Source organism: Callorhinchus milii, unplaced genomic scaffold (genome assembly GCF_018977255.1).
Source record: "Callorhinchus milii isolate IMCB2004 unplaced genomic scaffold, IMCB_Cmil_1.0 Scaffold3, whole genome shotgun sequence".
Lineage (NCBI taxonomy): Eukaryota > Metazoa > Chordata > Chondrichthyes > Chimaeriformes > Callorhinchidae > Callorhinchus > Callorhinchus milii.
Window position 1 is genome coordinate 79,957,321 of NW_024704744.1, and position 25,445 is coordinate 79,982,765.

At 44.9% G+C, this 25,445-nt stretch overlaps 2 protein-coding genes across 2 annotated transcripts in view; both read right to left on the reverse strand.

The window, feature by feature from the left end:
- The window catches only part of ism1 (isthmin 1), a 43,506-nt gene extending 21,633 nt beyond the window's left edge, over nucleotides 1-21,873 (reverse strand). Inside the window, exon 1 of the mRNA XM_007892303.2 lies at nucleotides 21,714-21,873. Coding sequence (XP_007890494.2) covers nucleotides 21,714-21,851 — 138 coding nt within the window. The 5' untranslated portion in view covers nucleotides 21,852-21,873. The remainder of the gene's footprint in view (nucleotides 1-21,713) is intronic.
- A 511-nt stretch (nucleotides 21,874-22,384) lies between these two features.
- LOC121848549 (putative uncharacterized protein DDB_G0271982) lies at nucleotides 22,385-23,128 on the reverse strand (the record flags this gene model as incomplete). The annotated part of the gene is made up of 2 exons (XM_042333148.1): nucleotides 22,385-22,444; nucleotides 23,069-23,128. Coding segments are annotated over 2 exons (120 nt in total), but the record flags the coding sequence as incomplete, so codon positions are not given.
- Between the last annotated feature and the right edge of the window lie 2,317 nt (nucleotides 23,129-25,445).

The window sequence follows — 25,445 nt, forward strand, 5'->3', positions numbered from 1 at the left end:
AGGGAGGTTCTGCTCAGAAAACAGCCTCGAATTTTACAGCAAATCTTCACTTCAAAGCGCAATTCGCTCTCACCTGCGTTTCTAAAAACAGTCCTCGACAGAGGAAGGGGCTCTGAGACTCTACTTCAGCAAATTAGGCAGTTTCTTTCCAAAAAAAAAAGCCTTGAGCATTTAAAAGCTCAGTTTTGTTTTCAGAGCGCCCCTGATCTGCACCACTTTAAACCGACTCCTATGGGAGATCATTTTCTAGTGTTGCTAAACATAAGATTGAATTTCCAAGGGACGTGGGTCAGTGGTTCATGCTTTTTGTTATTGTTACGCGTGTTCTCGGGTTCACAGTGTACATTTTGGCACATTTCCTCGTACTCAGTCCGAGTGCAGCAACCAACCCCTGCCTCAAACCCCTGCCTCAAACTCTGCCGTCGGCCCGAGGTAAATCAGTGACCTGACGTAATGCAACCCATTGAGCAATAGGCAGGAAATGTTTACCAGAAGCTTAATTAGCAACCACGCTTCCATTTCACAGGCACGTCCTGCGCAAATTAACAAGAAGCGTGCGTGCACATGCTTTCACATAAACAAACAAATCGCGCACGTGCGCGCGGGCATGCGTGTGCTTGCACAAAGGTATGCACATACATCCTTCACGCGTTCCTGAACCGTGTTTTCACTGTGTACTTTTATTTGTTTCAAACAACCATTTACTCTAACTTTCACCTTGCAAGTTAAATAAAGTTTGCCTACAAAATGCACTTTACAGTGAATCCTGTGAAGCAAATTGAGACATCCTCCCGACATGAAATGTGCTTTGACAAAAGTTAGTTTATAATAATAATAATCCTTCTATTTGATATAGCACCTTATTTGTTGTTGAGACGTCTCAAAGCGCTTCGCGGGATATACTGTAAAGTGAATTGACTGTGTATTTGTGGGCGAAGTAAGTACGTTTATACTTACAATATAAGTTTATTACTTTATACACAACGCCCTCAGTGAGAGGTTTGAGTGTGGCTGTGGAATGAGTTTCAAAGCCTCACCACCTGGGCAGTCATCTCGACTTGGCCAATTGAGACATTAAGCCGAGGTCTGACTGTTCAGGTGGATGTTAAGAGATCCGATTTAAAAAAAAGGGAGTTTCTCTCTCCCCATTTCCTGGCCAACAACCCCCCAAATAAAATTGGTAATGCCTCCATGGCAGTTTGAGGGCCATTTCTGTGCACAAAACTGGTTGCCACGTTTCCCCCCACAAAATATACAGTCAATGCACCTTACAGTATATCTTGTGAAGCGGTTTGAGATGCGTCAACAATGTGATAAGGCACTATATCAAATACAACGATAATGACAAAATTATAAAATAATAAAATAATTTTACACTACACTTTATAGTATATTCTGTGAAGCGCTTTAAGACATCTTGAAGATGTGATAAGGCGCTATATCTAATGCAAGGATTATTATTATTCCTTACAAGCAGGGAATAGGGGACTTTCATGCTGTGCGTGGATCTTGAATATGAAGAAAATAACCCATTATTAAGATGTCAGCTTGACTCACATCGGGGCTTTGAACTCACACATTCTAGGTTGATACTCCAATGCAGTGCTGGGGGAACGCTGCATTATCCAAGGCGCCGTTCTTCGGATGAGACTTTAAAGTGAGGCCCCATTGCCTGTTCAAGTGAATATTAAAGCATTCGCCTCTCAAGCGAGAGACCTGAGTTCGATTCCCAGCAGGGCAAAACCTTGGGCAAGTTTCCTTACTCCACACACTTAATAATAATCCGTCAAGAAAAAAAAATAATAAATTGGTCACTTCATTCCACGACTGTTTGTGGGACACTGTTGTGCGGAATTGGCTGCTGCGTTTCGCCCACAAATATACAGTCAATTCACTTTACAGTATATTCTGTGAAGCGCTTTGAGACGTCTAGAAGACGTGAAAAGCGCTAGATCAAATGCAAGGATTATTATTATTAATATTAAAGATCCCATGGCATTGTTCAAAAAGAGAAGAGTTTCTCCTGGTATATGGCTAACAATTTCCCAAATAAAACTAATTATTCCAACTTACCGTGGCTGTTTGTCAGACATTGCTGTGTGCCTCTGTGTTTGGGTACAATAAAGACAGTCGTTATATTTTACTGTAAATCCTGTGAAGCATGCTGAAAACATCTGCTGTGTTTTTAACAGTTTCCTGTTTGTATATAGGGCACCCTTTCAAGATATCTCATTCAGATCCAAGTAGAAGCACACATACCGCGGTGGGCGTAGGGGGTTGGGTTGTGAACGGGTGGATGGGAGGGGGGGGGGGTAAAGAAGAATTTAGCATATCCTTATTTGCCTTGGACAGATGTATGACCGACCAGCTGGTTCACATAGCAGCGCTGAGGTCAGAGATGTGAAGGGGGCCAAAAGTTCAGTTACCTCCTGTCCTAACAGCTGGCTCTCAAAGCAACCCTGAGGTCAGAGTTGTGAAGGGAGCGTAACAGCTCGACTTAGCCCTTCACCTGAGGCCAAGGATTCGCGACAACGTACAGCTGTGACAGGTCAAAAAGAGAGCGAGACTGGGATCAGTTATAGCTTGAGAGTTTTCTTTTTGTTAAAGAAAGTGTTGATCCTTTAGATACCAGAGAACCAGAGGACAGATGGCCCGCGATTGAAGGGGGAAAATTCAAAACAAATATGTGAAAACACTATTTTAGTGAGTGAGTAGTAAATGCATGGAACAGGCTCCCGAGGGAGAACCTGGAAGCAGAAAATGTTGATTCTTTCAAAAGCAAATTAGACAAAGATTTATTTTAGGAAATAATATTGTGGATAAAGTGTATCGTCTGTGACATGGATTGCAACTGCCAGGATGGTGGGAGGCAAACTGGATGGACCTTGGTCTTCTTTCTTCTAGCAATTCTTATGTTCTGATGTTCTTTATGTAAAAGAACAAATAAATTCTCAACAAGAAATTGCCCCATTTGACCTTAATTCTTAGCCACATTCACTTGTGGCTAAGAATTAAAGGTCAAATAGAGCAGTTCTGGAAGAAGCTGGTTAAATAATTCAATGCTTCGCCTTCTCCCCCTCCCCTCTCACCCCCACTTGAATAAACAAGTGTTCCAGTGTAGTAACAGCAATAGATGCTCTGTATGTTTGGAGAGACACTTTTCCAATAGGACACCCCTTTCAAACCCTGAATAAACGTCACAATTTCAGCACCACAATTGGGAAAGTAGCGTTGAGGAGTAAACCCTGAATGAGCTGCGAGTGTAACTTAGTGCCCAACAATAATAATAGTCCTTGCATTTGATACAGTGCCTTATCACGTTGTCTCAAAGAGCTTCACGGAATATATTGTAAAGTGGATTGACGGTGTATTTTTGTGGGTGAAATGCAGCAGCCAATTTTGCACAGCAGGGTTTCACAAACAGTTGTAGATTGGGTGACCACATTTTCTTTTGAGGGATTATTAACCCGGAAAGTGATTCATCAATCAACTAACAACCAGGTTCCTACTTACTGATAGGTAAACAGAGGCACGTGGAGTAAGGAAAATTGCCTCAGGATTCGACCTGCCGGGGAATCAAATCCGTGCCCTGTTGCTTGCGAAGCGAGTGCTCTAATCAATACACCACAGGACTCCCATCGCATTGTATCACATTGAGGAGTGAGCAAGTTGAGAGTGTAATTTGGTGTCCAACAGTACTGCTACTACTACTTTTGTATGGCAAGAGAGGTAATTGGCAACGTTCAAATAGCCAAGTCCAGGTTGGTGATCCAGTGGGTAGCTTCGGAAGTGGTTTGGCAAATGATCGAAGCAGGCACTCGTTTACAACCCTCAACAGTCACAGCACTTTATACAAACGCACAATGCAACACAATTTACATTAATACGGCACCTTTGAGGACATTGCAAAAGCATCTCAAGAATCCCAAACCATCCCTTCCTTTTTAATTTCTCAATGATTATAATTGACGCTAGCTTGATAAGGAGCAATCACTCACACCTCGGCATGCACTGTTCAGGCTGTTTTGATGACGTACGAGCAAAGGATTAAGTTTTTATTTCCTCTCTCGCTCTTTTATTCCTCAATGATTATAGTAAATGCTAGCTTGACAAATAGCACTCACACCTCGGTGTGCACTGTTAGGGCTGTTTCATGACGTACGAGCAAAGGATTAAGTTTTAATTTCCTCCCTCACTCGTTCTGCCTCTCACATTAACTCATACAGTCTGGGTTGACCATCCAACTCAGCGCTGTGGGCAGCACTGCATTGTCAGTGGCGCCGTCCTTCGGAGGAGACGTTAAAACCGAGGTCCCGTATGTATCTGTTCAGGTAGACATTTAAGATCCCATGACATTGGGTAAAAAGAGACAGGAGTTTCTCTGGTGTCCTGGCCAACAATCCCCCAGTTAAACTGACCATTCACTTCATGGCTCTGTGTAGGATGTTTCTGTGTGCAAATCGGCTGTCGCCATTCACCTACAAATCTGCAGTCGCTACACTCTGTGAAGCACTTTGAAATGTTTCATTGATGTGATAAGACGCTATATCAAATGCAAGGAGTGTTAAAGCTTCAAGTCTCTGCTGTGCTGCAGGAGGTCGAGTGAGCGGTCCTGGGAGGCTGAATCAGCTGGCTCTCTGTTACTTGATGCTAATGACCACAAGCACTGACTTACATGTAACTCAATCATCTATTTCCAGCTGGTAAAAAATTCAGAGGCTTTTGATTACACCCGTGCTATCGACAATCAACCGGCTTTGATTTCTGCGCACTGAACTCTCAGACATGTGGCGAATAAAAGAGAGAGCCATGGATCGCCAGGCATTGAGACACTGCAGTGGACAGCAGCCCACCATTGCACACAGCTACACAGAAGTCCTCTCCCACCCTTTACTCCTCTCTCTGTCCCCAGGCATTTGTTGCCAGCTAGTCAAAGATCCTTTTGCTCTGCCAACCAACACCTTACAGCACAGGAGACAATTCGGCTCACCGTGCCTCTTTGCTACCCAAATAGTCCAATTCCCCCGCTCCTTCCCTGTAGCCTTGCAAATTTTTCCTTTTCAAGTATTTATCCAATTCCCTTTTGAAAGTTACTTGTGGGATTATTGGCCAGGACATTCCCTTCTCTTTTTGAATAGGGCCGTGGAATCTTTAATATCCACTTAAACAGGCAGATCGGACCGCAGTTTAACGTCTCATTTGAACTTGGCACCTCCCACAATGCGAAACACCCCAGCATCGCATGTCAGCTTAAACTACGTGATTCCAAGTCCTGATGGGGGCTTGAATCCACAAGTTTCTGACACAGAGGGGTGAGTTCTGTCGACTGAGCCAGGCTAGCTAAATAGGTAAATCAATGTGACCACTGGCTCGACCTGTAACCGCACTATTGAGCTGCGGTGCACGAAATGAGACTCTGTCCATCAGGTTTGGAATCTCACTTCCAGAGGAAATGTCAGCTGTCACATACACCCATCAGCCCTTTAAGGAAACCAGTCAGCTGTTCACATTGACGAGAGAGGGGCAGCGCACAGTGGGAACAGGGAATGAGACTTTCACACGTGTGGCTGCTGGAGTGAAAATAGCACTGAAGTACCAAGAGTTTCGTTTTTTTAAACTGCGAAAATAAAGAGTGCCGTTAACCTTAAACCATTTTCTTTTAACTGCCTGGGGTGTATTAGTGGGATGTTGGTTTGTGCCCCACGCAAGGAGCCAGAGAGGTTAAGGCCTCCACTGGGAGTCCAGAGGGTTCTCACAGTGAGAGATAGTCTGCTGGTCTGACAGCCAGACTTCTCAGAACCAGTCACACGGTGGCAATGGCAGAGAGGTGGGGACAGGCTTCCTGCCCACCCAGTGTGGGGCTGCAGTGTGTATGTGTGTGTGTCTGTGTGTGTATATGGGGTTGTGTGGGGGTGGGGAGAGGTGAGGCAGAGACCTAAATGGAAGAAAGATCAAATAACTTAACAGAATAAAAGGTTATTAAGCTTATACAATGATTTGACATAGTGGATGTTGATCAGGTGGTTTGATGAGTCCAAAACCAGAGGGCATAAATACACGCTAGCTAACAGGACATCTGATAGGGAGTTTAGGAGGAACTGTTTCACCCAGAGGCTGTGGAACTCACTGTCAGCGACTGTGCTTGAAGAAAAGAGCATCAATGTGTTTAAGAAAAAACTTGATGCATACAGGAGGGAGAAGAGAATAGCGAGGTACAGGTGATGTGAGAGAAATAAGGAGGGAGGGAAACTCTTGCGCAGTATAAACATTGGCATGGACTAGTTTTCATGCTGTATCAGTTGGGTGTCTGCCTGACTCCGTTGGTAACACCCTTGCCTCCGAGCCAGAAGATTGTGGGTTCACAGCCCCATTTTGGGACTTTGAACTCAAATAGTTTAAGCTGACACTCCAATGCCAGTGCTGGGGTGTGCTGCTTTGGCGGAGGTGCTGTCCTTCAGATGAGACGTTAAAACGAAGACCCGTTTAAGAGAAGGGAGATTCCCCCTGTGTCTTGGTCAACAATCTCCTAATGAAATTGGCCATTACCTTTGTGGCTGTTTGCAGGACACTCCTGTGCGCAATTTGGATGCTGTATTTGCGTACAAGATAGTCACTGCACTTTAGAGTAAATGCTATGCAGCGTTTTCAGACGTGAAAAATATTGTATCAACTGCAAGGATTATTAATTATTATTATTATTATCGTTCGATAGTTGGAGCAGAAAAACATCCCATTTTCGAAAGCCCAGTAAAGCTGCTCCACACATAATGTATCTGGACAATTCCCACCGGGCTACGCTAGGAATAGTTTATAGCTTTTCCCCATTCCATAAAGCTCAGTAAGGTCAGATCTGACCTGGAGCAAAGAACCCACGTTTAGAATTACCTTCCCATCTGCACAGCATTGCTCTTGTTCCTCATTAACTACGTTCCACAAACCCTTAGCAATAAGAACCTGTGCTTTCCATATCATTAGCAAACCATTTACAACTGTTTTTGAGAGTGGGGGTGGGTGGGGGGTGGATGGAGAATAGGTTAGAACGGTAAGGACATTGTTATAAACAGCTAAGTTTGAAATGCCTGCTTGATGTCAGCAAACAACACATGCTTTTTTTTATTGAGGCTCACAAACTACACCCAGTCACACACACCACTTTACGGTAGATCGCTTTGAAGCGCTCTGAGACTTGATAAGGCGTTATACCGAATGCGAGGCATATTTTTATTTGTATTCACGTTCACGATTCAGGTTAGCACCAAACCGAAACTGTGATTGCAAATTGCCCACTGAACACAACCAGCGTGCTCTCTGGGAACTTTTCACAAGTTTCACCTTGCTTTAACCAGAGGGGTGGTCGAAAAGCTGGTTTTCCAACAAAAATGATTCTCGGTTTGGTTTGAATACTCCTAAACATGGCAATGGGTTCCTGCATGTGTCAGACACCCGGCAGACCAAAAAATAACAATAACAAGAAAAATAATAAGAATTAATTAATGCTCCCACCCCACCTCCTAATAAGAATCGTTGCATTTGATATAGCGCCTTATCACATAATTGAGACGTCTCAAAGCGCTTCACGGAGTACACTGTCGAGTGAATTGACTGGTGTATTTTGTGGAAAAACGCGGCAGTCAATTGAGCACAGCAGCAGCGCACAAAAAGTCGTGGATTGTGTGACCATTTTTTTTATGCAATAAAACAAAACAAAGAGATTCACAACAGACGTTAAGGACACACAGCTCATCAGATTTCATGGCATTGTGTAGGGTCCATTTAACAAGGTTCCTGTAACATGACTAAAACCCTTTTTTTAGTTGCCTAGGGTTGATTAAAGGAGCATGGGCTCTATTTTTGATTTTTAACTACACAGGGGGCATTCCAAACGACAGCAGACAGGAAATTAATACCATTCGTGCTATCCACAGCGGATGCATTTGAATTTCACACTTGGGTGTTGGGAAAGTGATCATTTCTTTTGCTTTGCGCTTTCGTTACTGAATATCGCAGATGGTTTGCTTTTTGAAAAAAAATCAAACCCAATAATCTAGGTTTGACCTCGAAAAAGTGAAAGTGAACAGTTCGCACCAAATTGTTATTTTAGTTAAAATGGAGTCCTGTAACGTAGTGGTTTAGAGCACTCACCTCCCAAGCGAGAGGACTTGGGTTCAATTCCTGGGCTGGGCGAAATGTTAAGCAAGTTTCCTCGCTCCACATGCCTCTGTTTACCTGGCAGTAAGTAGAAACCCGGTTGTTAGTCGATCGCTTTTCCAGGGGTATTAATCCCTCCAGAAAAATAAGAAGAAGAAAAATTAAAAATTTGGTCACTTAATCCACGACTGTTTGTGGGACACTGCTGTGCACAATTGGATGCCACGTTTTACCCACAAAACGTACAGTCAATTCACTCTACAGTATATTCTGCGAAGTGCTTTGAGACGTCTCGAAGACTTGATAAAGCGCTATCTCAAATGCAAGGATTACTATTATTAAAATAAATGTTTCTACTTTCAAATGCTTTGTTGACAATATTGAACCATTTGGCCTGATTTCTGAGTAAGTGTTCCCTCTTAACTGGAGATCTTACATGTCCACCTTTGAGGCAGAAGGTTTGTGGGTTGAAGCCACTCATTGGGACTTTGAGCGCACAGTCTAAAATGGGTGTTGCATTCTCAGTGTTGCCGTGCTTCCTACTTACTGCTAGGTAAACAGAGCCGTGTGAAGTAAGGAATCTTGCCTAAGGAAATCAAACCCAGAAATCGAACCTGGATCGTCTCACTTGCAAGCCAAGTACGCTGACCACTATGCTACAGGATTCCAATATCAAATGTATGGATTATATATTTTCCTCAAGGAATCCGAAAAGACACTGTTATTGTGGTTGTTCGGGTATGGAGCAGATGAAAACCACTGACGTTATGGGGTGAGGTTGGTATTGCGATCAACAATAATAAGAGTTTGTGACTAAATTATAAGTTGTAAAAAAAAATCCTCCACTGTCATAAATGTCCCATGACACAATTTAAAAAGTGAAGGGAGTTTCTCCCGGTAACCTGGCCAGCAATCCTTCAGATAAATCGACGATTCATCTCATGGCTATTTGTCGTGCCTTCAATGTGCACAAATGATCATCACAAAAACTGAAACAACAACAGCAACCTGCATTTATATAGCGCAATTCAATTCATGCAGAATAATGTCTCAGAGCGCTGAACTGCAAAGCACTATGAGCTATTTTAAGACAATACGAATAATAATCCTTGCTTTTGTCATGGCATCTTAACACGTCGTCAAAGCACTTTATAGGATGTACTTTATACTGCCTGTATATTTGTGGGCAAAACAGTTCACTCACAGCAATGTTCCACAAACAGCAATGGAGTGAGTGACCCAATTTTATTTGAGGGGATTTGCTGCCAGGGCACCAGGAAAAACTCCCTTTCTCTTTTTGAATAGTGCCACAAGATCTTTAATGTCCACTGGAACAGGCAGACCGGATCTCAGCTTAACATCTCATCCAAAGGACGGCACCTATGCCAATACAATGCAACCCCGGCACTGCATTGGAGTGTCACCTTAGATTATGTGATTCCAAGTCCTGACATGGGGATTAAGCAGAGAGAGGCTTCCTCCGACCCATTTACAAAGTCACACAGCGCAAGTAGGAGCTTTGGATCGAATAACAATAGCAATGTTATTGACAGGAGCCCTATCAGCAGTGTCAATGTTTATTGGACACGATGGGAACTGAATGTTGGCCTCCTGTGAGTGGACAACAACAACAACAAAAATAATAAAAGATTACCTTTGTATGGCGCTTTTCACGTCGGGAGGACGTCCCACTGGACAATATGACTCCCGCTGGACGGGAGTCACATTGTGCTAAAATAGGCTGATGGATTAGGGAATAACAACAACTTGCATTTATATAGAGCCCTTCATTCAGTATAGAGTCTCGCAGCCCTGATATCTGAACTGAGAGATACATTGATTCTTACAAAATATTTGACTTGCCAATTAACTGCTGAAATTTGCAACTAGTTAGCTTGGGTCCAAATCCCTGACTGTCCAGCGCCTTGGGATGTCCTCCCGCCACCTACAGCACAGAAACAAATGACAAGCGACACTTTGTCCATCTGCAACCCTCAACTCCAGGACCACTGCTGTCCTGACATCATGTCCTGGATGAGAAGTAACTTTCTACAGTTGAACATCAACAAGATCAAGGCTCTCCTGATCGGTTCCCGTCAGCACCTCCACACCTCAGGTACTGACAGCATCACCATCCATGGTTGCATACTCCACCTTACTAAGCCAGTCAGGAACCCTGGCATCTTGTTTGACCCTCAACTATCCTTTCTACCCCACATCTGCTCTACCTTGCCCCACATCTGCAACATCGCCCGGCTCCGCCACTGTCTCAGACTGCACGCCGCCGAGACCCTCATACACGCAATCATAACATCCTGGATTGACTACGCAAACTCCCTGCTTGTTGGACTTCCCAACTCCTCCCTCCACAGGCTGCAGATCATTCATAATTCTGCAGACCATGTCCTCTTCCGCACCAGGCTCAGTGACCCTATCACCCCCATCGTCACCCGACTCCACTGGCTTCCCATCACACAGAGGATACAGTTCAAGATCCTGGTCCTCACCTTCAAAGCCCTCCATGGTCTTGCTCCCCACTACCTCTACAACCTCCTAACTCCTGTACCATCCAGCTCGCTCGCTCCCTCCCCTCAGCAGGCTCCGGCTTGCTTCACGCCCCTGGCTCGCCCGTCCCACCATTGGTGAGCAGGCCTTCTGTCACTCTGCCCCCGCCCTCTAGAAATCCATCCCGCAGTCCCTCCACCTCACACCCTCCCTTGCCTCCTTCAAGACCTGTCTCAAGACCATCCTCTTCGACCATCTTCGACCATGTCAAGGTTGGTGAGGGGTCGTGAGTGGGTGGGTGGGAGGGAGGGAAGACATAGCAGAGGGATTCCAGGATGGAGTTCCAGACAGCAGAGGCAGAATGACTGGAAGTTCAGCCATCAATGGTGGGGAGATCGGGTGGGGGACATAGTAACAGTAATGAAAGGAGAACAACTGGATCGGAAACTGAACTGAATTGATGGTTGACCTTTTACACACACCAGAGCGCTTCACAAAATAAGATTAAGCAATTAAGTGAGCGTTTTGCAGGCCAATGCAGTGTATAGTTTGCACCAGCATCGCATCACCGTGGGGTGAGCACCCAATTATTTTGAAACAATTTTTTGGGGTGAAATTTGTTTGCGGAGAAATATTAGCCAGGACAATGTTACAAATTATATTTGCATTTTTTTGGTGTCAGCCCGGTATGTTTGACACATGCGGAAACCCATCACCATGCTTCCGCATGTGTCAAACACCCGGCTGACCAAAAAACATTTTTACATGGTACAAAAAAAATACATTTACATGAAAACCGACCGTCCCCTTACATTTTCTGCCACTTTTATCAAAGAGCCCTGAACTTACACAACTGTCCAACAGACTGTACACAAATCGTCAGAAAAGTTGCAAACAGCCCTGGAAGGACTACAGACAGAGAGGTCTGGAGAATGTCCTCACACAGACCATGCTTTGCACATTGTGTTTCTCTGCCTCCGCTGCCTGTCAGGCTCCATTCAATACTCGAAAGATTTATTTTTCTTGCCCAATGTGTTATAATGGTAATTGGCTTTCACCAGACACTTCACGTGATAAATGCTCGATGAAAAAATAACAAACAAAATGAAGTCTAAACTCCCAGGAGGAATACACTGCCTTTCAAAAATACTTTTGAAGTCACACGCTGCCCGGCGTGACACATGAGAAACATATTCCAGCCACGGGTTTGAAAAACTGATCCATGGAACACACAACTGTTTCCTTTGAACTCGCAAAGTTATATTTTGCCATGCATTTTCTTGAATCCCCAGCGGGTTTTACCTCTTAGCCTTTAACCAATTGCACTCGCGCTGGTGTTTGTCTTACAAAGGAAATGAATGGCTCCTAAACAAAGCCCAAAAAGGCACTTCAGCCCAGATCGTTGGATGTATGTTGGGAAGCTTACCCACAAAATATATATTTCAATTCACTTTACAGTATATTCTGTGAAGCGCTTTGAGACATCTCAATGACGTGATAAGGCGCTATAACAAGTGCGAGGATTATCATTATTCTCCTGCCTTAAAACCTACCTCTTCCACTGGTTTTATAGTCACCACTACACCTGCCCCGCTTCTCGCTTTTCCCTGCTCGGTGTCCGATCCTGGTCATTGTGAAGCGCTCCGAGATGTTACCCTACGTGAAGGGTGCTGTATCATATAATAATAATAATCCTTACATTCGATACAGCTCCTTTCACATCAGAAGGACATCCCAAAACTCCTCACGGGATATACTATAAAGTGTGTTTTGTGGGCAAACACAAGTTGTACATTCTTTACTTGTTTTACTTCTGCGGACTGGCCCAACTTTGACAACTCACACTCAAAAAATAAACATCCCTAGGGCTCTACAGAATTTACTGTAAGGTAACTGTGACTGTGTATTTGTGGGCAAATGCAGCAGCCAATTTGTGTCCAGCAAAGTCCCACAAACAGCCATGAAGTGAATGACCAGTTTTATTTGGTTGATTGTTGGCCGGGAAACTCATTTGTCTTTCCAAATAGTGCCACGGGATCTTTAATGTCCACCTGAACAGGAAGACCAGGCCTTGGTTTAATGTCTCATCTGAAGAATGGCACCTCCCGGCACTGTGTTGGCGTGTCAGCTGAGAAGACTATGTGATTCCAAGTCCTGACATGAGGCTTGAACATTCTGACACAGAGGAGAGAGTGCTACCACTCCACAAGGCTGACGCACAAACATACATGGAGAAATGTACATGAAATACATGAAGAATGCCAGCAATTCCAACAACTGCAAGTCTCTACACCTATAATTGTACTGTACTGTATAAGTACTCTATAAGGCAGGAGCAGAGTGCACAGCAGAAGGTCAGATCAGGTTACTGAGCTACAACTTGACATTTCGTTGGCACGATTCCTCTATAGTATCACTTTAGTGCTTTTGACATATGGGTAACACAACACTTGAGTTGACTGCAGAGGGGAAGGAGAGGAGGGGGTGGGGGAAAAGGCGTAAGCTGTAACTTTGGAATCTCACTATCAGAGCACTAATGCACAGAAGTGAGACTAACTAAGGATGAGCAAACAGTTTTGATTTTGTTCGCTTTCCCGGAACGGGTGAACTCTATCAGCGGTGGTGTTGGTTTGGCTTTGAAAGTGGTGTTCTTGCCTCTTGTTCAATACAAGCCACACACAAGGTCTTGAGCTGGTGACAAGTTCGGGGGGGGGGGGGGGGTGGGCGACGTAAACCTAAAATAAAAATAGGGAGTTTAGGAGGAACTTCCTCACAGAGAGGGTGGTAGAATGTGAAGTTCACTGCCTCTCTCACTGAAGCAAAAAGGGGAATCTTGATGCATAAATGAGGGAGAAGACGACAGAAGGTATACAGGTCAGAGGAATAGGAGGGGGGTGGGGGAAGAGTATAAACACCAGCGCACACCAGTTGGGCCGTGTGGTCTATTTCTGAGCTGTATCACTCTAAGTAATCTATGTGGGAACTCCAGTACAGCATGGCGGGCGGGGGGAGGATGTTGTATTGTTGGAGGTGCTGTTCTTTTGGGTGAGACATTAACCCGAGCTCCTGATCTGTTGTTTTGGATGTACATTAAAAATCCTACAATGTTATTTATGTAAAGTGAATTGACTGTATATTTTTGGGGCGAAATGCAGCAGCCAATTACAGACAGCAGTGTCCCACAAACAGTCGGGGACTGAGTGACCAAATTATTATTTTTTTAAAAAATGTTAATATAGTAGAATAAGCATTACAGTGTTCCTGCTAAGCCTAAGGTATCATATAAAATGACACTAATTTGACTGGCAAACACACTACCTGGGGGACAGGATGCTGTATTCTGTTTGCACGTACCGTCCTTTCTTTCACCTCCAGAAGCTGAGCTTGGTAAGCAGCCCTGCCTGATGGGATGAAAGTCTTCCCTCTCTGCTGGCTGTTACGCCACTCGCTGATATTTGTTTACTTAGCGTCGGTCTGCTTCCTTAAGGGTGTGAGCTCACAGCACAAAGACAATCAATCTCACTTAGAGAGTGGGAAAGCGGAAATGTTTACAGTGTTAGTGCATCCTTTCATGTCAGTGAGGAGAGAGAAAGACACCGTTTTGCTTTTGAGAAATTTAAGCCCAACACTCGTGAAGTCTCTGTAAATGTTCCAGTGCCTCGGGTCGAGGAATGGGATTTTGTCAGCCTTTAGTGCGAAAAGGCAGCCAGTATCGAAGAGGCCGTGAAAATAGGCATTTCACGGGCGAAACCTTAGGGAACTTTCCTTATGCTACTCGCCTCTGTTTACCTAGCAGTAAGTAGGAACCCAGTTGTTAGTCGATTGGCGGATCGCTTTCCATGGGTAATAACCCATCAAAAAGAAATTGTGGTCACTCAATCGCCGACTGTTTGCGGGACATTGCTGTGAGCAATTGGCTGCTGCGTTTCACCCACAAAATACACAATCAATCCACTTAACGATATATTCTATGAAGCATTTTGAGACACCTCAACGATGTGATAAGGTGCTACATCAAATGAAAGAATTAGTATTAGAATAATTATTCTACAATACTCCATCCTCCCATCACAGTATCAAACAGTTTCTTAAAATGTGTCCAGGCCTCAACCAGCCATTTGTGGTTACCCTGTTCCAATCCTTAATTAGCCTCTGGGTAAAGAAATTACTTCCTGATGTCTGTCCAGAAACACACAAAACTGCCGTCGGCTGCCCTGTATCCATTGAGTGTGGGGTTGACCTTCACTGCCACTGGTGGTGCAGCTACGACAACAACAGTTGACCTGCTCCATGTTCCCGCCCTACCTGCTTCACTACCGCAGGTCAGGCCTTCAGCCTTTCTGCTCCCACCTTTCACCTCACGCCCTCCCTTGCCTTCTTCAAGGTCCATCTCAAGACCTTCCTCTTTGACCACGCCCAGTCGTCATCGCACCTTCACCCTACCCCCACCCCCTGGCCTCCATCGCCCTTCACTCCAGCATCCAGCTCGCGTGCCACTCCAGCAGTAACCCAAATGCAGATTCTGGGACCCCCAAGCCATCGTTCTTGCCAACCCAAGCCTAGCCTCGCTGGGATGAGGTATGCATTGAGCATAACTCAGATGACAGAGCCTACACTCCACATTCCCATATGGAACTCCCCTGAGTTTGGTTTGGAGACTTTCAAACACAGTAGTGGGTTTCTACATAGTAGATCAGACACCTGGCTGACCAAAAAGATACAGCACCTAATTGTAATGGTATTATTCGGACAACCACTCTATGGAAAATGTTGATGGCATTAGATCAAGAGGCAGGCAAAGAAGAATGTGGCGAGACAGAGTGATGGAATTGGGCAGGTGTGTAACACTGGGGTCTGATACAATTCACCGTGTAGATACTGTAAAGTACAGAACGCATTGGCTGCCAATATCAGAGCAGAGAATGCTCATAACAACAGCCTGATCCCAACCGTACGCCTGAGACATTAAAATTCTTTTATTCCTCCCATTTCTACATTCCAGTATTAGCATTTTACAATGAGCACACTCCCGAGATTAACTAGCGATACAAACATATGACCAGCTATGTAATAGTGAGCATTCTTTGGATGGCATTGGGTAACACTATATGTGCTCTGTGTATTTCAGTATGTGTTGCTGGGAGCTCTCAGTGGATTGGAACAGTGTAATATTACAGCTTTACACATTTATTCTTGTTAGTGGATGTTCATTGCTCTTCGGTAGACACATATCACTGATTCAACTGGCACATAGCTCTGCAATCTGCAGAAGATACTGAACTGGGCACATATTGTGAAACATACCATAACTCATGCTTTTTGGGTCAAGGCTGAAATAATACAAACGCTTTGACCATCACAAAGATTATAAAAACTCTAACAGAATCTCTTGGCCCGAAATTCTCCCTTCATTCGCTTCTTATCCGACCTGTGTTATTGTTAGTTTGCAGTCACAGGGAAGTCGGTTTTTTAGCACTGTCTGGTAGCAACAACAACAACTTGTGTTCACATAGCGCCCGTCATGCGGGGTAGTGTCTTGGAAGCTGGGTGTTCTGTGTTTCTGGTTAACATGGGTTGACAGGGAACCAGCTCTATAAGCAAAGCAGCACTATCACAACAGCAGGAGGAGGCCATTCAGCCTATCAAACCTGTTTCCACAAGTTAACAGATGCTGACACAACGTTTAATCCCAATGCCCTGCTCTCTTCAATAGCCCTTAATAGCTCTGCCACCAAGTACATGTCTATCAGTGCAAAGGGCTGCTGCATTTGCCTAGTCACTGCACTTCACAGTAAAATCCTGTGAAGCAATCTGAGACATCATGGCGATGTGATAAAGTGCTGTATTAAATGCAAGGATTATTATTATAAAACAATAAATACAAACACACACATATAATTGAATAAAAAAAAGGAGAGATGCCCAGGGATGCTAATAAACTACAGAGCTCAATGGGTAGAGCGGGGAACATGGAGCAAGCTGAGCGAAGGGAGTGGCTGGGTCGGTGTGGTTCAAGGAGGTCGGAGAGTTTGGGTATGGAGAGTCTGTTGAGGGATTTGAAGGTGAGAACGAGGATCTTGAACTCGATCCACTGGGGGATGGGAAGCCAGTGAAAACATGGGCAAATGACCTACTTCTGTAACCTCCAGAGATAATCTAAGCACTTTATTTAAATTTCCTTCCCGTTAGTGAGCAGAGGAATCAATTAGTGGGTTAGAAATTCCAAGCAAGTCTAGATTTGCTCGATTTTCTTAGCATTTCAGAACGTGCAGAATTTAACCGATTCTTAAATACAGTCTTCATTTTTTTTCTCTCTCAGGGTCTTTTAAGAGCTCAGCGGGCAGCACAAAGGAGCTCAGAAACTGTAAACACTCAAACCTCGATCTCAGACAAGACTGAACAAGACGTTGGTAAGAAAAACACGACTCACACAATGACAATGACCGTAGTTCATTCACAATATTCCAAAAGTGAATAAACGTACCAGTGCTCCCTTTAGCTCACGCAGGATACATTAATAATAATAATAATCCTTGCATTCGATATAGTGCCATATCACATTGTTGAGACATCTTAAAGCACTTCACGGAATATACCGTAAAGTGCATTGACTGTATATTTTGTAGGTGAAACACGGCAGCCAATTGTGCACTGCAGTATCTCATAAACAGTTGTGGATTGAGTGACCAAATTTTATTTGGTCGATTTGTTGACCAGGTGAGGAGAGGGAAAGAGAGATCATCGCCTAGGTCAGCAGGATTCCCGATGCAGCCCCACGTCCCATCTGAAATACCCACTGCATGATGTAGAAAACAGATTTTTCTAAGGTCGATATTTGCAACAGAACTTTAAATATTGTTCTTGAGAGAAAAAGAATCAATGTAGCAAAACAAAAACGATGAATGGCTGGGATAAGATCACAACAACTACAGCCCATTTGTGATTTTTGAATCTAAAGCAATATTTTCTCAGCTTTGAAAATGAAATTCATGAAGGAAAACAAAGCACCATCTCAGCCAGGCAGAAAAGATTGACATTTCACGGATCACAACCTTCTCTTTAATTCACATTTTATCCATCCCGTCCAGCTGGTAACTCACAACAACAGCAAGGTAAAAACACAGGAGCATGTAATGTGCTGCACAATACACGTCCTTGTCTTTTACCTTGTTGTTGTTAGTGGGTAAATGGTAAATGGAAACACAATGAGGTAATTTTGATAAAATGAAGTCAGTTACAATAAACTTGGTATCAATAATAATCATAATCGTTGCATTTGATTTAGCGCCAAATCCCATCGTTGAGACGTCTCACAGAATATATTATAAAGTGGATTGACTGTGTATTTTGTGGGCGAAACGCAGCAGCCAATTGCGCACAGCAGTGTCCCACATAGAGTGGATTGAGTGATCAAATTATATTTTTTGAGGGATTATTACCCCCGAAAGCGAACCGCCAATCGATTAATAAACAGGTTCCTACTTAATGCTACGTAATCAGAGACATGTGGAGTATGGAAACTTGCCTAAGATTTCGCCCCAATCGGGACTCTGTAAAACATTACGTTACTAAAAGTAAATCTAGTTCCAGGTGGAATTTTATTCCCAGCAGTTAGCTGCTGAAATGAACACGAAGATGAAAGAGTAACAGTATATACGGGGCATCCTGCCAACAATGTAAAATAATCCTTGCCTTTGGTATAGCGCCTTTCACGTCGGGAGGACGTCTCAAAGCTCTTCACAAGATCTGCTGTGAAGTGCAGTCACTGTGTGTTTTGGAGGCAAATTTCCTTTTTTTAAAAAAATGAGAAAGTGCACTTCAAAAGAAAAATACTGCACTTTTCAGTCAACCAGCTCAACCACTAAAAGAAAAGCTAGAGTTATTTATGAATGCGAACAGAAACCTAAGGTTAAATTACTGCTTTAAACAGACTATCTGCTGTTGCTATTTCTCATAAGACATAGCTCTATTTTAAGTGATACTGTACATGTTTTTCAACCCCTTCACCGTTATTTGCCACTGTTACGCCTACCCTCCCTGACTCAATCCCTCCGCCTCTCCCGCTCTTTGCCTGTCTTCAGGTCACGTCTGGAAACCTTCCGCTCTGACAGTACTTGGCTACCTCACCCACCCACCCACCCTCCACCCCAGCTCAGTGTCAAGTTCCGCCACTGTTGAACAATCCGAGATGCTACGGTGCGTGAAGGGCACTACCCCACGTGAAGGGCGCTAGCTATATAAATCCAAGTTGTTGTTGTTGTCGAACCTTACACTGATCTTGGGAGCTGGAATACATGACATTCCGGATAAAATCCAAGATTTGGCCACGTATTCTCATGGCTTCTAGTTTCATCATGAGGGCGTCGTGAAGCACTAGGTCGAACGCCTTGCGGACGTTGATGAACACAACGTAGGTGGGTTTAGCCTGAGGAAGTTCTGCGATTCCATACAGAGCTACAACATGTCCCACACATTCCTTAGGAGAACAGAAGCCAGCCCGCTCCTGCATGATCAAGCGCGCGCGATACGTGCGCAGTACAGCAATCTTTCTTCAAGGACAGCAAGGTCCCAATGCAGGTCAAGCTTGCAAGGTACAAAACCTGTGTGCAAATATAGATCCGAGCTCCTGGGGATGCAATGGATAGGCTTTTTCTCTCTACACCACCACCACCCCACCCCGCACACACACACACACACACTAACAACCACACACACACACACACACACACTCAATATCTATGACAGGTATTTTTAATTTAGGCCGTACTAGTGGGGAAGAGCGATGCTTCCACACATTTCCATTGAATCACAGGGACGATATCCTCTTTGTGTTTGTTCAGCAAAGTGAAACACGTTGCTTTACGATGAGGATCTTCGAACACCATCTGTGATCGTTCGCTTTAACTCACCCCAAACCCTCTCCTCAAAACACACACACAACACAACACAACACATACACAGCAGCTACGTTTCTGGAGCTTTGATCCCTGTGGCTCCTTTGGGATGACTTGGGTTTGAATGTAAGTGGGAGTGGAGAGGGCAGGGCAGGGGGTGAGGGCTGCACTTTGCTATTTTCTACAAAGACTGACTGGAGCAAAAAGCGATCATTCGTTAAACATGAGCTACAAAACACACCCACACACACACACATATATACACACACACACACACAAGAGGATCGCAAAGGTACAATCGCTGCTCTCTCGCTGTCAGCGATTCTCCTTCACCTCCGAACAGTACAAATAAATGAGTAGCAAAACGGCACAAAGGAATATTCATATCCTGTTATAAGGGATATGCATAGCCTGTTATAAGGGATATGCATAGCCTGTTATAAGGGATATGCAGAGCCTGTTATAAGGGATATGCATAGCCTGTTATAAGGGATATGCATAGCCTGTTATAAGGGATATGCATAGCCTGTTATAAGGGATATGCATAGCCTGTTATAAGGGATATGCAGAGCCTGTTATAAGGGATACAACAACAACACATTGTATTTAGAGAGCCTTCCCTGTCGGGAGTAAGCCGTGTTATAGGGGATGTCCACCGTCTGTTGTGTAGGGGACGGTCACAGCCGGTCATTCGGGATACTTACAAGTGTGCAGTCACAGCCCTGTTATAGAGGACATTCACAACCTGTTATAGGGAACGTTCACAGTGTTATAGGAGATATGGACTGCCTGTCATAGGGGATATTGACAACCTGTTATAGGGGATAATCGCAGCTTGTTATAGGGGAACATTGACAGCAGGTTCTATGGGAACTGACAGTGTTACAGGAGATACGGCACAGCCTGTTATAGGGGACCAGTGACAGCCTGTTATAGGGGATCACTGACAGCCTGTTATAGGGGATCACTGACAGCCTGTTATAGGGGATCACTGACAGTCTGTTATAGGGGATCACTGACAGCCTGTTATAGGGGATCACTGACAGTCTGTTATAGGGGATCACTGACAGCCTGTTATAGGGGATCACTGACAGCCTGTTATAGGGGATCACTGACAGCCTGTTATAGGGGATCACTGACAGCCTGTTATAGGGGACCAGTGACAGTCTGTTATAGGGGATCACTGACAGTCTGTTATAGGGGACCAGTGACAGCCTGTTATAGGGGACCAGTGACAGTCTGTTATAGGGGATCACTGACAGTCTGTTATAGGGGATCACTGACAGCCTGTTATAGGGGATCACTGACAGCCTGTTATAGGGGACCAGTGACAGCCTGTTATAGGGGATCACTGACAGTCTGTTATAGGGGATCACTGACAGTCTGTTATAGGGGATCACTGACAGTCTGTTATAGGGGACCAGTGACAGTCTGTTATAGGGGAGCAGTGACAGTCTGTTATAGGGGACCAGTGACAGTCTGTTATAGGGGATCACTGACAGTGTTATAGGGGAGCAGTGACAGTGTTATAGGGGACCAGTGACAGCCTGTTATAGGGGACCAGTGACAGTCTGTTATAGGGGACCAGTGACAGTGTTATAGGGGACCAGTGACAGTGTTATAGGGGACCAGTGACAGTGTTATAGGGGACCAGTGACAGTGTTATAGGGGACCAGTGACAGTGTTATAGGGGAGCAGTGACAGTGTTATAGGGGACCAGTGACAGCCTGTTATAGGGGACCAGTGACAGTCTGTTATAGGGGACCAGTGACAGTGTTATAGGGGACCAGTGACAGTGTTATAGGGGACCAGTGACAGTGTTATAGGGGACCAGTGACAGTGTTATAGGGGACCAGTGACAGTGTTATAGGGGAGCAGTGACAGTGTTATAGGGACCAGTGACAGTGTTATAGGGGAGCAGTGACAGTGTTATAGGGGAGCAGTGACAGTGTTATAGGGGAGCAGTGACAGTGTTATAGGGGAGCAGTGACAGTGTTATAGGGGACCAGTGACAGTGTTATAGGGGAGCAGTGACAGTGTTATAGGGGACCAGTGACAGTGTTATAGGGGAGCAGTGACAGTGTTATAGGGGAGCAGTGACAGTGTTATAGGGGAGCAGTGACAGTGTTATAGGGGAGCAGTGACAGTGTTATAGGGGAGCTTTACCTGTCCGGTGGTGTCGGCGGTGGCGTTGCTCGGGCGCTGCCCCTCGGGTCGGGCGGCGCTGCCCCTGTGGAGGGTGATGTGGAGGGTGAGGAGGAGGAGGAGGAGGAGGAGCAGCAGCTCGGCGGCGAGACGCGCCATCTTCCGGACCCGCCGCCGCCTCGGGGGGAGGAGGAGCCGCGGACACCGCGCGCCGCCGCCGCCGCTCTCACTCTCACTCCCGCCCGGCGGCGGGGCGGGGGCGGGGGGGGAGGCGGGGCCGCGGTCGGGCTCGGCCGGGCCGGAGGGGGCGGGAGGCGGCGGCCGCGTCTCCACTTCGCAGACGAGCCGCAAAATCGCAGCCGGGAAACAGCGCGCGGTCGGTGCGGAGCGCGGAGTCAGAGACCGTCGGAGCAGCCGCGCAGTCACTATCCGCGGAGCCCTCAGGTCCAACTCCAGCATCAGCGCCCACCGCTCCTCCCGTCCTCTCCTCCTCCCTCCTCTCCTCCTCCTCTCCTCCTGTCCTCCTCTCCTCCTCTCCTCCTGTCCTTCTTCCTTTCCTTCTTTTTTCCTTCTTTCTTCCTTTTCTTTCCTTCTTTCTTCCTTTACTTTCCTTCTTTCTTTCTTTCCTTCTTCCTTTCCTTCTTTTTTCCTTCTTTTCTTTCCTTCTTTCTTCCTTTTCTTTCCTTCTTTCTTCCTTCTTTTCTTTCCTTCTTTCTTCCTTTTCTTTCCTTCTTTCTTTCCTTCTTTCTTTCCTTCTTTCTTTCCTTCTTTCTTCCTTTACTTTCCTTCTTTCTTTCCTTCTTTCTTTCTTCCTTCCTTCCTTCCTTCCTTTCCCTTCCTTCCTTCCTTTCCCTTCCTTCCTCCCTTTCCTTCTTTCTTTCCTTTCCTTTCCTTCCTTTCTTTCCTTCCTTTCCTTCCTCCCTTTCCTTCTTTCTTTCCTTTCCTTCCTTTCTTTCCTTCCTTTCCTTCCTCCCTTTCCTGCCTTCTTTCCTTCTTCCTTTCCTTCTTCCTCCCTTCCTTTCCTTTCCTTCTTCTCTTTCTTTACTTTTCTTTTCTTTCTCTCCTTCCTTCCTTCCTTCCTTCCTCCCTTCCTTCCCTCCTTTTCCCCTCCTCCGGGGGGGGATTCAAGCCTTCGGGGCTCTCAAGTCACATCAAACAATTCCGCACTCACTGGATTTGCGAAATAATATAAATTTAGAGATAGATTTTTTTTTGCAAATTGATTTAAAAGGCAAAAGAAAAAAAATCCCTCTCTTTCTTTTCGTTCCTTCCTCAGTTTCTTTCTCTTCTTCTCTCTCTCTCTCTCTCTCTGGACAGTCAAAAAAATATAACTGTAATTTTTTTAAAAAAATTTCGTTCCTTTCTCAGTTTTCCTCTCTCGTTTTTTTTCCCCCTTCTCTCTCTCTCTCTTTCTCTCTCTCTCTCTCTTTCTCTCTCTCTCTCTCTCTCTCTCGGTGGGGTGCAGTTTTTTTTAAAAAAAGAAAAAAATATAAATATGAAGGAAAAAAAAATAGCAATTTTTTTCTTTTTTTCCTAAAAAAAAGTCTCTTTTTTTCTCTGGGTTTTTTTTTCTCTCTCTCTCGTCTCTTTTTTTTCTCGGTGCTGGAAGGACAATTGCAGAAAAAAAATAAAAAATAAGAAACAAAATCCTCTCTCTCTCTGTCTCTCTCTGTGTCTCTGTCTCTCTCTGTCTCTCTCTGTGTCTCTGTCTCTCTCTGTGTCTCTGTCTCTCCCTCTCTCTCTCTCTCTCTCTGTTGTCTTCCCTCTGTGGCTGTGGCTCTGTGTTGCACCGTTTAAAAAGAAAGTTGCACTTCAGGGTCTGCACAGAGCTGCGGCTGGAAACGCACTGCTGCTGTCTGCAGCCATACACCCTCTACCCATTGCTTTTGGGGTGTGCTTTTCCTTTAACCCCTTCCCCCTCCCCTCCCTCCCTTCCTCCCTCCCTCCCTCCTTCCTTCCTTCCCTCCTTCCCTCTCTCTCTCTCTCCCAGGACGATCTATCTCATCCCTCTCACCCCCTCCTCACCTCCTCACCCCCCTCTCCCAACCAAATGACTGCAAGTGTTGGGCTGGGATCTGACAGGCAATCCTGGCAGGTTGGGCTTTCTCTCTCTTCTTATTCACTCTTATTCCCTCTCTCTCTCTCTCTGCTTCTCTTTCTCTCTCTTCGCATTCACTCTTATTCTCCCTCTCTCTGTCTCTCTGCTTCTCTCTTTCTCTCTCTGTCTTCATATTCACTCTTATTCTCTCTGTCTCTCTGCTTCTCTCTTTCTCTCTCTGTCTTCATATTCACTCTTATTCTCTCTGTCTCTCTGCTTCTCTCTTTCTCTCTCTGTCTTCATATTCACTCTTATTCTCTCTGTCTCTCTGCTTCTCTCTTTCTCTCTCTTCATATTCACTCTTATTCTCTCTGTCTCTCTGCTTCTCTCTTTCTCTCTCTGTCTTCATATTCACTCTTATTCTCTCTGTCCCTCTGCTTCTCTCTTTCTCTCTCTTCATATTCACTCTTATTCTCTCTGTCTCTCTGCTTCTCTCTTTCTCTCTCTGTCTTCATATTCACTCTTATTCTCTCTGTCTCTCTGCTTCTCTCTTTCTCTCTCTTCATATTCACTCTTATTCTTTCTCTCTGTCCCTCTGCTTCTCTCTCTCTCTGTCTTCATATTCACTCTTATTCTCTCTGTCTCTCTGCTTCTCTCTTTCTCTCTCTGTCTTCATATTCACTCTTATTCTCTCTGTCTCTCTGCTTCGCTCTCTTTTCATATTCACTCTTATTCGCTCCCTCTCTCTTTGCTTTTTTCTCTCTTTTTTTCACATCGCATCCAGGGATCCCTGACGTCCTTTTTCTTTCTCTGGTTCTCCTTTCTCTCCACCTCTCTCTCTCTTTCACAGTGCTCCCTGACCCTATCTCTCTCACTACCTGTCCCCCCCCCCACTCACTCACTCCCTCACTCACTCATCACTCACTCAACCAGGCTTTCCCCTTTATATTCACTCCTCTCTTCCTCCATCGCTCTTGTTTGCAAGGCTCAGCTCAGGGTTGTTGTTTTAATCCCCCCCCCCACCCCTACATGCACACACTACAATGTTTTAATTCCTTCTCTCACTCGTTTTTTTTTTCTCTCTCTCCTCCCCTTTTCTGCCTGTCACACTGATAAGCTAAGTGTTTATTTAGCTTCTCTGTCTGTCCCTCAGCTGCTCGTTTCCAATCCTTTTGAGTTTGCCTCTCGCTCTGTCCACTCTCTTTCACTCTTTTTCCCCTTCTCTCTGGGTGACTGACTGAGAGGAGAGGCACTTCCAGGGATGGGTTGATTTTGCCCATGTTTTCTTCTCCCCCTCCTGCAAAGGTTATTACTGTTGTTGATAACACTAAGGGCAACAACAACTGAGGTTCCTTGAGACGCCTCAATATGCTTCACAATATATTGTAAAGTGGATTGACTGTATTTTGTGGGCGAAATGTTATGTGAAAAAAAGGGTGAAAAATATATGCTGAAGTATCGCTCTGGGCTTTTTCAATCCCATTTGATGTCTTATGCACCTCTGTGAGGTCCCCTCTAAGACGTCTTGTTCTGGACTGCCCACTGACCACGTATATACCAATACTCGCTGTTTACAACACGTGGCTGCAACACATTTCAATTGCAACAAAATTCCGTCTTCATTTCAAATCAATCTCCCTTTGTAAAATGGTTCGAGACGTTTCTTTTACGTGAAAGGCAGGATAGGAATAAAAGTAAGTTGCGGTTGCCAGTTA